We start from the raw sequence: 13802 nt of genomic DNA, 5'->3' as shown, positions 1-13802 counted from the left end.
GCAAGGCCGGCACGATTTCAGGAGGTGTTGAGGCCCAAGAAACCGAAGACAGCATTGATGAGAGTCCGACAATGAAATCACGTGCTGGCATTTGGAACACTTTTTATAACCGGTCGCAGGCCGGGACATAGGCCGAAAAAGCTCCGCCGCAAGATCGAAGCCGCGGGGCTGTGGCCACATGGCCTGCCCGGTCGGACGGATGGAAGAATTTTAAAAAAAAACAAAAAAAACAAGAAAACACGACGAAAATCAGCAATTCTGAGAAAATTTACCCAAAACCACGGACTTAAGGCACAAGTGAAAATACTTCACGCAGAGAGTCGAAGACGGACTTCTCGGCTCCACGGAAAAGTAAGAACTGAGGAGACGCACCCTGCGCTGGGCGGGAAGGCACTCGCGCATGCACGGTGCGGGCGACTCGAAACTTTGAGTTTCTTCAAGTAAGACTGCTTGAGGCGTCCGCATCGGGGCTCCGTTGGATCACGTCACCCACTTGTGAGAATACCTGCCTGCTTGTCCTGGGATAATGCCATTTACAACTACACTGAAAGTCCAAAGATCTGAATGTTGGAAATCCAGACTACTCAAGAATCCAGACCCTTCAAAACTGCAATATTTGGACCACCTAAGAATCCAGGCTCTCCAGCCCAAATCTTTTTTCTGTACACTGTGACAGGGAAGGTAGCAGTAGACCCAGGAGGCTGTTGCCTTCCCCTTCTAATCTCCTTTTTGTCTGTAGGCACAGTCTCCCAAAGCCTTTCTGGTTCACTCCAGGGAGCAACTCAGTCAGCTTATTTTCCCTGGAATGGAGTTCGGGGAGGACCTGGATCTGCCAAGGAGGGAAATCCTGGTCAGTTCCCACAGTAGGAGAGTCAGGGCATGCTCCACCCCATAGATTCTGAATGCCTCCAGATCCCACCTGGGAGCGATTTAGCAGCCTATATAACAGAAGTCCTGGAGACAGGAAAATGAGAGAAGAGGGAAGCTCAAATTGAAGCAGTGGCAGAAGCAGACTGACCAGGCTCTGGTGCTAAGGTTGTTGATAATGGAATGGAAGCAGTAGCAGGAGCTGGCTGCCATAGACTCTGGGACTAATGTTGTTGAGGATTTGGACAACCCCTGAAGAGGTATTTTTGCCTGCTTTGGCTTTTTCCCCTAGGCAGACATGATATGCAGGTTTCATTCCCCGTTTTTGGGTGTTTTGGTTTAGCTGAAAAGAAGCTTGGAACTGTTGGGGTTGGGACTTTCAGTATGAACATAAAAATCGCCACTGCTGGGTCAGACCAGTGGTCTATTGTGCCCAGCAGTCCGCTCACGTGGGGGCTCTTAGGTCAAAGACCCGTGCCCTAACTCAGACTAGCAGGAACTTGTCTAACTTTGTCTTGAATCCCTGGAAGGTGTTTTCCCCTATAACAGACTCCGGAAGAGCATTCCAGTTTTCTACCACTCTCTGGGTGAAGAACTTCCTTACGTTTGTACGGAATCTATCCCCTTTTAACTTTAGAGAGTGCCTCTCGTTTTCTCTACCTTGGAGAGGGTGAACAACCTGTCTTTATCTACTAAGTCTATTCCCTTCATTATCTTGAATATTTCGATCATGTCCCCTCTCAATCTCCTCTTTTCAAGGGAGAAGAGGCCCAGTTTCTCCAATCTCTCACTCTACAGCAACTCTTCCAGCCCCTTAACCATTTTAGTCACTCTTCTCTGGACCCTTTCGAGTAGTACTGTGTCCTTTTTCATGTACGGCAACCAGTGCTGGATGCAGTATTCCAGGTGAGGGCATACCATGGCCTGGTACAGCGGCATGATAACCTTCTCCAATCTGTTCGTGATCTCCTTCTTAATCATTCCTAGCATTCTGTTCGCCCTTTTCACCGCCACCACGCATCGCGCGGACAGCTTCATCAACTTGTCGACCAGTACTCCCAAGTCTCTTTCCTGGGGGGTCTCTCCAAATACTGTATCGGACATCCTGTATTCATTTATAAGATTTTTGTTACCAACATGAATCACCACATTAAACCTCATTTGCCATGTCGCAGCCCATTTCTCGAGCATGTTTATGTCACGTTGCAGTTCTTCGCATTCCTCCTGCGTCTTCACTACTCTGAATAACTTCATATCGTCTGCAAATTTAATCACCTCACTCGTCGTACCAATTTCCAGGTCATTTATAAATATGTTGAAGAGCACAGGTCCAAGCACTGAACCCTGCGGCACTCCACTCATGACGCTTTTCCAGTCCAAGTATTGTCCAGACTGAGTCTAAGCCTGGACAGTGCTAGGCTCTGTACTTTAACTTAAACCCAAACTTTTGCTCCTGGCTGGGCAGGGGCCCTTCAAGCTATTTTGAGTTTTTCCCTAAAGCAGGGTAAGGTATTGTTTTCATTTGTGAAGTATGAGGGCTGCAGTATTTTCCTTGTGGATAACTGTGGCTTGTATTCACTGCCAGGATGATTTTGACTCCAGCCTGCTTTTCTGCCCTTGCTCTGCACCTATGTTCGTTTGAAACTTTTCTTTGCTGAACAGTAGCATGTTTATAGGTCTATGAACCTGTTGTCTCCTGTTGCCTTGAATTTTTGAAGAAATAAAACTATTTTACCTAAGTTTTCTGTGCTGCTGCTTTTTCTAATGGTCATACTGGGCTACCTCTCTTCTGAGGTGGTTCTTTGGGTGTGACAAACGACAGGTGCACCCTCTATGATGTAGACCTCCTGCGATGGAGGGAGTGGAACTGGTAGACCTAGGAGCGACATGTGTAGGAACATGGCCCAAGTCTGCATCTTTACAGTTGTGCTTAGGAAGCCCAGAACAGCAGCAAGAAGGTAAAGTGGGAGGGAGGCAGGGAGAGAGATGCTGGATGGGTGAAATGAAGCTACACATTACATTAATGACTTCTATTCCGCTTGTACCTTTCAATTCTAAGCGGATTACATCAAAAAGATAACTGGACATTTCCAGGAAGAGGAATACAATCAAAGATGTTAGGCCTAATACATCAAGACGATATCTGGACGTTTTCAGGAAGAGGAATACAGTTAAAGGCGTTAGGTCTAAATAACATTTTGAGGGGAGGATCCTAAGGGGGGAGAGAGGGGAGATGAGTGGGAGTTAGGAAATTTGGATGAATTTCTTTTTTTTTTTTTTTTTCTCTGAGCACGTGCAGTGCCCGGGCCCCACTGGGCATGCCCGAGCCCTACCCATTTCCCCCTGCTTCCCCCTAATCCCCAGGATGTTCCTAGCTGTGGTCGGGTCGGCCGTATGGGGAGGCGGGTGGGTTGTGTGGCTGACTATCCTGCTGTCCACGTCACAGAGAGATGGAGAGACACAGATATAGGATGGGGGGATGAGAGAGTTGCTGGATGGGGAGCAGAGACAGAGATGGGGTGAATTTTAAAAAGTATTGCCTGAGAATCCAGAAAATACAGACTGACCCAATCCTCAAGCAGTCTGGATTTTTGGACTTGTACTTTATTGAGAAGAACTAGACCAAGTACTGCTCCTTGTGGGACACCACTAATAATGCCTTTTCTCCTGGGATGAACTCCATTATCACTATCCTTTCTTGCTTCCCACTCAATCAATTTCGAACAGTCAGTCAGTGTTGGGCCCATACCAAGAGTGTTCAGTTTATGTATTAATTGCCTATGCAGAACCATGTCAAAGGCCTTGCTAAAATTCAGGTACAGAGTCCAAAAAAATTCAAGTACACCATATCTAGCAATCTCCCCAGATCCAATTCTTGAGTCACCCAGTCAAGACCTACCTCTGGAAGTAGCATGCAATAATTGGAATTTGTATTTGGAAACTGGACCACTACAGTCCTTATTAATGTTAATATAAGTTGTGTTTTACATATTGACCTAATTTACACTTACATAAGTTACAAGAAAAGTTATTGCTTTATTATTAAAAAACACCTAGGATTATTATTACATAAGACTTTACATTGACTGAATGGTTTGAAGAATGGATATGGTGCTAGACAATATCCTGTCCCGATATATTTAGGAAGAACTGAATACCGGTAATCTATTTTCTAATTAATAAATAAATAGGTAGGTAGACATCAGGCATAGATTTTGTAGAAGTCACTTGTGTGTCTCAATTACTACTACTGGAACAGTGATGTAGCAAGGGAAGCTGATGCCTGACTCCCCCACCCCCATGTTTGATCTCTTAAATGAACTCCCCACCTCGTACCTCTTAAGTTTTCACTGGCAGTGAGCAGAGTCTCCTACACATTGCTCATGCTGGCTCGAGCCTGCCCTCTGATGTAACTTCCTGATCCTGTAAGCAGACAGTTATGTCAGAGGGAGGGCTCGGGGCTGGAGTAAACAGCATGGAGGAGTTCCTGCTCACTTTAAGAGATACTGGGGGGTGAATTTAAGTAACTCCCTCCCATCGCTGGGAGGGGAGGAGAGATGCTGGTTCTCCTGCCAAGATGGTGCCCAGAGAAATCCGTTCTCCCACTTACTATATCACTGCATTGGACTAAAGTCTGGTAGTATAAGTTCAGTTTCCAGTGGCCAGGATACAAAAGTGGGGAAATAAAGGAGGAGTCCAAAGACTTCTTAAGTCTCAACTTCCTTTTTCTCTTAAGACGATCTCTTGGAAATCTGTACACAAGCAAAAAAAATCCTCATTTTCTCTCGGAAGCCATTTCAACTGTAGAGTGAAACGCAATTTCCTTTCTCAGTGTCAAATAACTCTGGGTAATATCCATAAGCACATTTTAATGGCAGACCTGCTTTACACTATGTTTCAAAGAGAAGTACATAACTAATTTCACTCTGAAACTCTACAAAACACCTGCACACATTTGCACTTGCTTTTTGTGTGGTAGCTTTTCATAAGAAAATAACATGTATAGACTTGAAAATACAATCTATGTGCATTATTGTCCAATTCTATCTAACACCTCCCAGGGAGAAGCTTCCTTTAAATGCAGCTGAAAGTGCATGCTTTGTGAAACAAGGGCTTATTTACAGCTTTATTGAGGAGTGTGATTTTCTTGCATAAATCACTATTTTCATGTGTAAAGGATTTTGGGCTAGATTCACTAAACCTTCCGATCCTGTACTGACGATCGCAAAACCAGTTTTACTGGTTTAGCTATTATTCCCCGATCCCGACCCAATTTACTAAACTGCTGCCTGATCATTCTCCACTCTGATCCGATCCTCCCATGCAAATTAGTAAAACCCCATGCAAAATAGCCAAGCGATTGATTCACTAACAACTGCTTGGCTATTTTGCATCGGGTTTTATGATTGTCAAACCCGACTGCTGCAGACCTATCAGTAACTGGGTTACCGACAGGTCTGCCTGGTTTAAAATTTTTTTTTTAAATGGCACTGATATTTTGCGTGTATTACACATGCATAAATATCAGCCCGATTAAAAATTTTTTTTTAAACCAGGCAGGCCTGTTGATAACGGTCTGCAGCAGTCGGGCTCGACAATAGTAGCTTAAGCAATAGCCAATCAGGGACTTCCTTAGGCTACCCCCTAAGGAAGTCCCTGATTGGCTCAGGTGCCTCAGGTCCCTCACAGGGGAGGAGCCCGAGATGCCTGAGCAAATCAGGGCTTTAGGCCCCTCCCCATGCATCACATGATGCACCAGGGAGGGGCCTAAGGCCTCAGACACATCGTTGGAGTCATATAAGCAGGAGGGTATGGGGTATTGGTATGGGGTATAGGTATGGAGAGGGGGGTGGGGAAAGGAGGTGAACAGGGAGGGGGCATCTGGTGGCAGGAGGGAGTCGGCATCTCTCCTGCCGTTTTTTGCTTTTTTTTTGGGGGGGGGGAAGTCAGGAGTGGTACCGATGGCAGGAGGGAGTAGGAATCCCTCCTGCCATAATTATGAAGCGACGTCGGCAGGGGGGGCATTTTTAATCAGGGTATTTTGCGCGTATAATACATGAAAAATATCTGCCCGAATTAAAAAAAAATTTTTTTTTTAAGACGGCAGAAGCCCTGACAGCAGTCGCAAACTTTCTAAAGTTCTTCAACCAAGTCTGCTTGCGAAGCTGTCCGCATCCGGGCTCCGTGGATGACGTCACCCACATGTTGAGAATAGGCTGCCTGCTTGTCCTGGGATAACAGGTTTTATAATGATCCCTACTGATTTCTAGAAGTTTTCAGTCTCTGTAGACAAGTTAAGCAATTGAACTGAGAACTGATTTAATTAACACCCTGAGCACAGGAAGCCTAAGAATTTATGCATGAAAAGGGACCACAGGCATGGAAACTTTACTCCAAAACTACTTTACTTCTCAGCACCAGGTAACAGATTTCCCTAAGTACCTATTGGTTAACATTTACAGACTTATGAAAGTGGTCCTAACCTATTGTTAGCCCACTGTTCAACCTCTCCTCTAATATTAGAAATAGAAACTTAATAAATCTTCTATTTAATTTCTTGTTCAATGCACAACTGCCTACAGTTTAGAAATAATCTCTACACGTCTTTCTTCATTTTAGTACTATACCTTATGATTTCAAAGAAAACACAACCTGCACTCCAAATGTCCATTTTGTAGCTATAATATCCATCTGTAAGAAGACATTCAGGAGCTCGATACCAGCGAGTGGAGATGTATTCGGTATATGGCTGCTTGGAATAAACACTCCTACAGGAGCCAAAGTCTCCTAGTTTTAGCATATCTTTCTGTAAAAGCCAAGACACTTTGCTATTGTAATCGTTGGTTAAAAAACTTACCAAGAAAATACTGCCACTAGCCACAATAGGTGAAACATACATGAGTACTTTTTTTCTACAATGTGGATTCTCCCAGATTTTCAAAATGTTTTGAAAATTAGCCTAAAAAAAACTATGCACACACATTTTTTGGTGAACATATTTCTAAGGTAAAAATACTGTATTTTTCACTCTATAAGATTCACTTTTTCCACCCCCAAAAAGGGGGTGGAAATAAGGGTATGTCTTATGGAGCGAAAACCACCCCCCGTGGAGGCAGCCCCGTTCCCGGTACCTTTTATTTAAGTCCCCTTTCTGCACTCCTGCCTGTCTCCCTCGCCGGATGGCTCTTCTTCAGTTTGGGCAGAGCAGAAGGCAGATACGTGCTGTCCATGTTCCTGCCTGGTCTGGCGCCGCTCCCCGATTGGCTGCAGTTCTGAGAACTGACTGCAGCCAATCGGGGAGCGGCGCCAGACCAGGCAGGAACATAGACAACACGCACCTGCCTTCTGCGTTGCTCTGCCCAAACTGAAGAAGAGCCATCCGGCGAAAGACAGGCAGCAGCGTGGAAAGGGGACTTTTAAAAAAAGGTACCGGGGGGGCTGCCTACAGGGGGGGGGGGTGCTATGCTGCCTACAGATTTTTCACTTTACAAGACCCTGTCCTGGCCTACCACTACACCACCACAGGGGGTACAGGACAGGGCGGTGGGAATATTTTTTCTTGGGTTTTCCTCCTCTTTAGGTGGGTGCATCTTATAGAGCGAAAAATACAGTCTGTGCTTAATTTTGAAAAATCCAAATGCATATGTGATACCATAGAGGTCTACAAAATACTGGATAGAGCAGAATGGGTAAACATAAATAGATCTTTTTGAGAGACTAAACAAATAAAAGACTAGGAGACACTCCATGAAGTTACATACTAATACTTTTAAAACAAATAGAAAAATTATTTTTTTTACTCCACCAATAATTAAGCAGAGGATGTGGTAACAGCAATTAGCATATCTGGATTTAAAAAAGGATGGGACTAGTTCCTAGAAGAAAAGTCCATAATCTGCTATTAAGATAGATTACCTATCCCCAGGATTGGTAGAATGGATGTGACCTAGATTGTAAGTTTAAACCCTGCTCTTGGGAACTCCTGTTCAACCTGTAGGTAAAGTTGTGTGCATATAGTCTATGGACTGAATTCTATATTATTGCACTTATAAAAAAAACCAAAAAAAAAACCAGGTGCTGGAAAAAACCTCACCTAAGCGATATTTTATAAACAGTACCTAGAGTTAAGCACAGTTTATAGAACAGTACTTATGCCTGGGAGCCACACCTAACTTTAGGTGGGGCCATTTGCATCAATGGAAACATGTTGCAAATTAGGTACAGATGCCTCTTATTCTATAAATTATGCATGTAAATGTGAGGAATTCTCCTGATCTGTCCATGACCCATATCTGCTCCCCCTTTTCGGTGGCAAGTATAAAATTTAGGCACAGATCCTGTGCCTAAATTTACATACAAATTAAATCAAATTCCGATAACTGCTTAAGAAACCAATTATCAGTGCTAATTAGCTCATTATTCAATTAAGTAGAATGTGCAAATTGGGCACACACCTAAAATTGCAAAAAAAGTATCATATATAGAATTTGGAGTATATGTGTATAATTTCACCTGAACATAAAGGGGGAGGGTGTGGGTAATTTTATACATTTTTTTGAATGGGAACATGCTTTTATAAAACTGTGTAACCAAATATATGCATAAGTGTACTTATATGTTCATCAAGTCTAGGCATTCCTGATGGGGTAGCTTGGGCATAAAACAGGTGTAAGTTTGTGAGTGAGCATTTGTATGTTATTAGGATTCATCCTGAGTGCCTATTTTTTATGTTGCTTTTCTAAAATAGGAGCCCTTTTACCATTTTAAAATCAAACCTAAGGTGAGTAATTATATTATATTAAATAATATTTCTATAAAATTGAGCAAAGCTCCACTTGTTAAAGTGAGTTTGAAAATTATTCTATGTGGTAATAATAATAGGTCACTTATATAATTTTAAAAAATTCCTATTATATGAAGGCTGTAAACCAATTGTCCCCCAAAATATTTTTTCATATTAATGCTGTATTCTTTGACCATCGAAGGTGTGCACTACTGAAGTATAATTCCTCAGTAGAAAAGTATTCATCATCAAATCGTCATCGATCTCTCATAAGTTAAAAAATAAATGAATTTTTTTTTTAAAAAACTTGCTATCTACAGTATTCCTCTTCAAACATTATATTTTTAATAACCTACTTGGCTAATGGTTCAAAGTTTCCATCACTGACCCACTGGCCTCCTCCTCCTCCTATTACTAATCAACTTATTTCTTACCGGTTCATCAATTAATATTTTCTCTTTATATCAGCAAGAAATGACTTATCTTAAAAATGCAGAGTTGCTAACAAGCCTGACAGGGATCTGTTTCGCCACTCACGTAGCTTTCTCAAGGGTTCTCAGGACGCTCTGCCAATATACAGTTATGCATCCCGCCTCATTTAGGGCTAGTTTGTTGCCAGAGGGTCAGTGATGGAAACTTTGAACTATTGAGACTTGATATTGGGTGTATTCCCTTAGCAAAGTAGGTTTCTGAGATCCCTTATCCCAGGGGTGTCCAATGTCGGTCCTCGAGGGCCGCAATCCAATCGGGTTTTCAGGATTTCCCCAATGAATATGCATGAGATCTATGTGCATGCACTGCTTTCAATGCATATTCATTGGGGAAATCCTGAAAACCCGACTGGATTGCGGCCCTCGAGGACCGACATTGGACACCCCTGCCTTATCCTCTATTCTCTTGATGAGCACCCTGTAGTGGGATCTTGTGTATATTTGAGGATTGTCTCTGAATAATCCCATGAAATATCTTCTCTGACTTCTTCAGTGGTATCCCTCCTTAATGCCCACACCCCTCCACTGAAGTTGACCCAAAAAGCTTCCCTATGATGTCAGAGCTAACGTCAGAGGAAAGCCCTTGGAGCACCAGGGGATCCCAGTTACCTCCTTCATGCCTTCAGCGGCACGTGTTGGAAGGACGCATCAGCAGGCTCTTTCACGCTGCACATAGCTGACCTGGAAACCTTCTCTCCAACGTCAGAGCTGACGTCAGAGAGAAGGCTTGTGGATCAGCCATGTGTTGAGTGTGAACCGCTGACCGTACGTCCCTGCAACAACTGTTGCTGAAGGAGCAACTCATCTAAACTGGCCTGAAGGAAGTGAGTGTGGATTGAGCAAATAAGGCAGAGAGGAAACATGATCTGGGACAAAGGGAGAAAGGGGAGGTTAAAGGAGTGCATTGGGACATGGGAGGGGCATGATTTTGGGACACAGAAGGAAGGGAGGGGGCATGAACATGAGACAAAGAAGGAAGGAAGAGGACACTAACTTGGGACATAGGAGGGAGGGAACAGAAAGGGAGAATTGTTAGGTGTGAGTGAGAGGGAAAGATGGGGCACATAGGGAAAGGAACACTGGGCATAGAGAGAGGAGTGAGAAATGCATGGGGAATAGAAGGAAGAGAGGGAGAAATGTTGGATATGGTGGTGGAGAGGGAACAGAGGGACAGTTTGAAGGGGATACAAGGGGAAAGAATGTTGCATATAGTGATGAGGGAGAGATGTGGCATTGTGCTAGAGAGGGGTGATAGGAAAAATGGGCAGTGTCTGGTGGACAGTGATGAAAAATGGGATGAAAGAGGAAGAAAAGTTGGACTCATGAAGGGACAGAGAGAGATGTTGGTTGGGGAATGGAATGAGGTCTGGAGGAGAGGAAGCGTGCAGGAGGCAGAAAGAAAGAAAGAAATATTGGATGCACAGTCAGAAGGAAGTACAACCAGAGACTCATGAAATCACCAGATAACAAAGGTAGGAAAAATTATTTTATTTTCAATTTAGTGATCGAAATGTGTCAGTTTTGAAAATTTATACCTGCTGTCTATATTTTGCACTATATTTGTCTATTTTCTATAATTGTTACTGACCTTGACCTCTGAAAAAAAATGAATATAAATGATAATTAACATTTTCTCTGCGTACAGTGTGCTTTGTGGGAGGGGGTTATTTTGTGGTTACCATTATGTATTAATAAGATTATATTGTGTGTATATGAAAAATAGATGGAAGAAATTGCATTACAATTAGTACTATTATTATGGGGGTGGGGTCAGGGACGGAGCTTGGGCAGGTCTGGAGCGGAGCCTGGGCAGGGGTAGTCAGTTGATATTTGTTAGACTTAAGGGGTACTTGGCTTGAAGAAGTTGAGAAACTCTGGTTTAGAAGCTTACAGGAGGGGGGGGGTTTAAGTGGATGCTATCTTATTGTGTATTGTGAGTAAAATTGAACCAAAACCTTTTATTGAATAATGTGGGATATAAATGTTAATATGGAAACTGAAATAATTTTTGGCATCCTGTGACACCTATTCTGTGTCTATGGAAAAAGATTAATCAGACCCTAAAATGCAAAAATGTCATTTTCAAATGCCATGGATTGTAATAACTGGCTTTTAAAAAGTTAATTTAACAAAAACTTCTTAAAATTGGATATACTTTTCTTACCTTTATTAAGATATTTTCCGGTTTCACATCACGGTGAAATATCCCATTTCTGAGCAATATTAAAAGAAAAAAAACCATTTGGACATTAAGAATGTGTGCAAAAGAAGTGAGCATGATAGTGCTAAATGAAATCATACTGTATCTTCTATGGGTCATTATATTTATAGTAACTTTATATTATTTCTTACCTATGAATATGATCCAGAGATTTACATAACTGGTACATATAGTTCTTGATTTTATTTTCACTCAATGGATATCTTCGGCCTGTGAAACAGGCAAAGGATTAAATACATAAAATGACTTGAATTTATTATTGCCATTCTCTATCATATATCTTTCTTGTTATTAAGCAATTAGACTGCAGAATAAAACTTAGTTGTATTACAAATGGCCAACTAATGAAAAGACATGTTCAACATATTCTGATTCAATGAACTGAGTTTTTCTGAGCAACATAATATTAAAGAAATAAGAATCTTAAAAGATGTAAACATATTTTATGTTCAAATGCCTTTTCATTAAAAGAAACACAGAGACTAGTCCCTAGTTGTTTTTTCTACATCTAGCCAGACTCAATCTCTCCTCATGTACCAGCTGTGCAGTTAGGGGATGGTCAATATGGACCAGTGCGATGGGAGGAAGGTCTTTAGTGGAGAGAAAAAAATAAATAAAAGTGAACAAATAGCATCTGGAAATCCCAGGATTCCTGTGGGACAAAACTCAGTTAAACTGGAAATGAAGGGCTCCAGATTAAAGGGGTAATATTACAACAGTGCACATGGCTAAAAAGTGAATACAGACTTCAATGTAAACTCTGCCAGATTTTTGAGATGAATTAAGCTTACATGTATACCTACTATACCGAGCATATAATTTTCTTTTATTTTTATCAAAATTCAAACATATCCAACAAAAATTGTTACAGAAACAGAACTTAACACCCCGCAAAAAGAAAATAAATCCTAGAAGGAAAATCTTATAAGAAATATCAATATAGTGTGTTCAATTACCCAGTCCACAAGAAAAGAGAACATGAGGCATCACGCAAAACCAGGATCCAGTCAACATTAACAACTATAGACAACTTTATTAATAGTGAATTTGTCCCTGTCCCCATAGTTAACTGTGGAAAACCATCCTCGTGTCATTCTTTAAGGCAAGAGGGAAGAATCAGAGCATGAATGGGCAGACATTGACCGTCAAGCCTTGCATTGAAGAATGCTGGTGTAGGACTGAGGTTGAGATAAGACACTAGAAAATGATATGGGATGGTTTCCTGCGGAAATCTGTGAGGAAAGGGACAAATTCTGTCCCTGTGTCATTCTCTAATGTGACTCGACACAGCCGTGTTTTGGCAGAAAAGCCTGCATCAGAAATCAATGTATCTTCAGAAGCAAACATGGATTACATGATTGTTATTAGATGAAGGCAGCAATTACACACTGAAAGTGCAGATGATTGCACCATCATCTTTATCTGCCGTCATCTAATATGTTACTATATGCCACCAAAAAACAGTGTCCTCAGATTAAAAGAGCAAATAAAGGTCTTCTGAAGGTTATTTATTGATTCCTGACATAGGCTAATCTGCTGGAACATGGCCATGTCAAGTCATTTCAACTTTTGGATTTCTCTTCTGGCTGGTACTCTCACACCTGAGGGACACGATTACTCAGTCCACCATATGAAAAAAAGAGAAGCAAGGCATAATTCCAGGAAATTCAAATAAGTCTTACACAAAAACTAAACAAATCATCACAGAGTAGATGTTCACAAAGGATCTACAGGCATAGTAGAGGGAGTCAAATCTAGAATCCAAAAATGTTTTCAAGTGATCAGGATCATAAAAAATATACTTAACAGATTTCAATTTCACAACTCACTTGCATAGATAATTTAACCACACAAAAACTGCTGATGTCCATGCCTACTTTCTGCATCAGGTGTTCAATGTGGTACCAAGCTATTAGTACACACTAATTCCCAAATTAAACAGTTAATACAGCTAAGTAAATAAGGGCCACAGTATAGCAGTGGTAATTCATCCTGCTACAGAAGTCTTATTTTGGTGACTGCTGTCATACAGTTAACAAGGAGCAGGTCTTATGCTAGATAAGATCTATTACATGACAAGATTTCTGAAGAACAATCCATATACATGAGTTTGTAACATACTTTAAGAATAGCAGTCTGTATGGATAGCTTAGCTGGTTTTAAGAAAGGTTTGGATAAGTTCCTGGAGGAAAAGTCCACAGTCTGTTATTGAGAAAGACATGGGAGAAGCCACTGCTTGTCCTGGATCGGTAGCATGGAATATTGCTACTCCTTGGGTTTTGGCCAGGTACTAGTGACCTGGACTGGCCACCATGAGAACGGGCTACTGGGCTTGATGGACCATTAGTCTGACCCAGTAAGGCTATTCTTATGTTTTTATATATATATATTACACAAACGACTGTGTATTGCTCCCTTTTGCATCAATGATGGCTTCCAG

General features: G+C 41.8%; 1 protein-coding gene across 2 annotated transcripts in view; it reads right to left on the bottom strand.

Moving 5' to 3' along the window:
* MOK (MOK protein kinase) overlaps positions 1-13802 on the bottom strand; it is a 133050-nt gene that overhangs the window by 61753 nt on the left and 57495 nt on the right. For both annotated transcript variants that reach the window (XM_033952403.1, XM_033952402.1), the window contains exons 5-7: positions 11494-11572; positions 11306-11354; positions 6495-6673 (exon numbers count right to left, since the gene is read on the bottom strand). In XM_033952403.1, the coding sequence (XP_033808294.1) occupies positions 6495-6673; positions 11306-11354; positions 11494-11572 (307 nt within the window). The remainder of the gene's footprint in view (positions 1-6494; positions 6674-11305; positions 11355-11493; positions 11573-13802) is intronic.

This window comes from Geotrypetes seraphini, chromosome 7 (assembly GCF_902459505.1).
Source record: "Geotrypetes seraphini chromosome 7, aGeoSer1.1, whole genome shotgun sequence".
In the NCBI taxonomy this organism is placed as follows: Eukaryota; Metazoa; Chordata; class Amphibia; order Gymnophiona; family Dermophiidae; genus Geotrypetes; species Geotrypetes seraphini.
The sequence above is the reverse complement of the archived record's forward strand: the minus strand, read 5'-3'. Positions and strand labels throughout refer to the sequence as shown.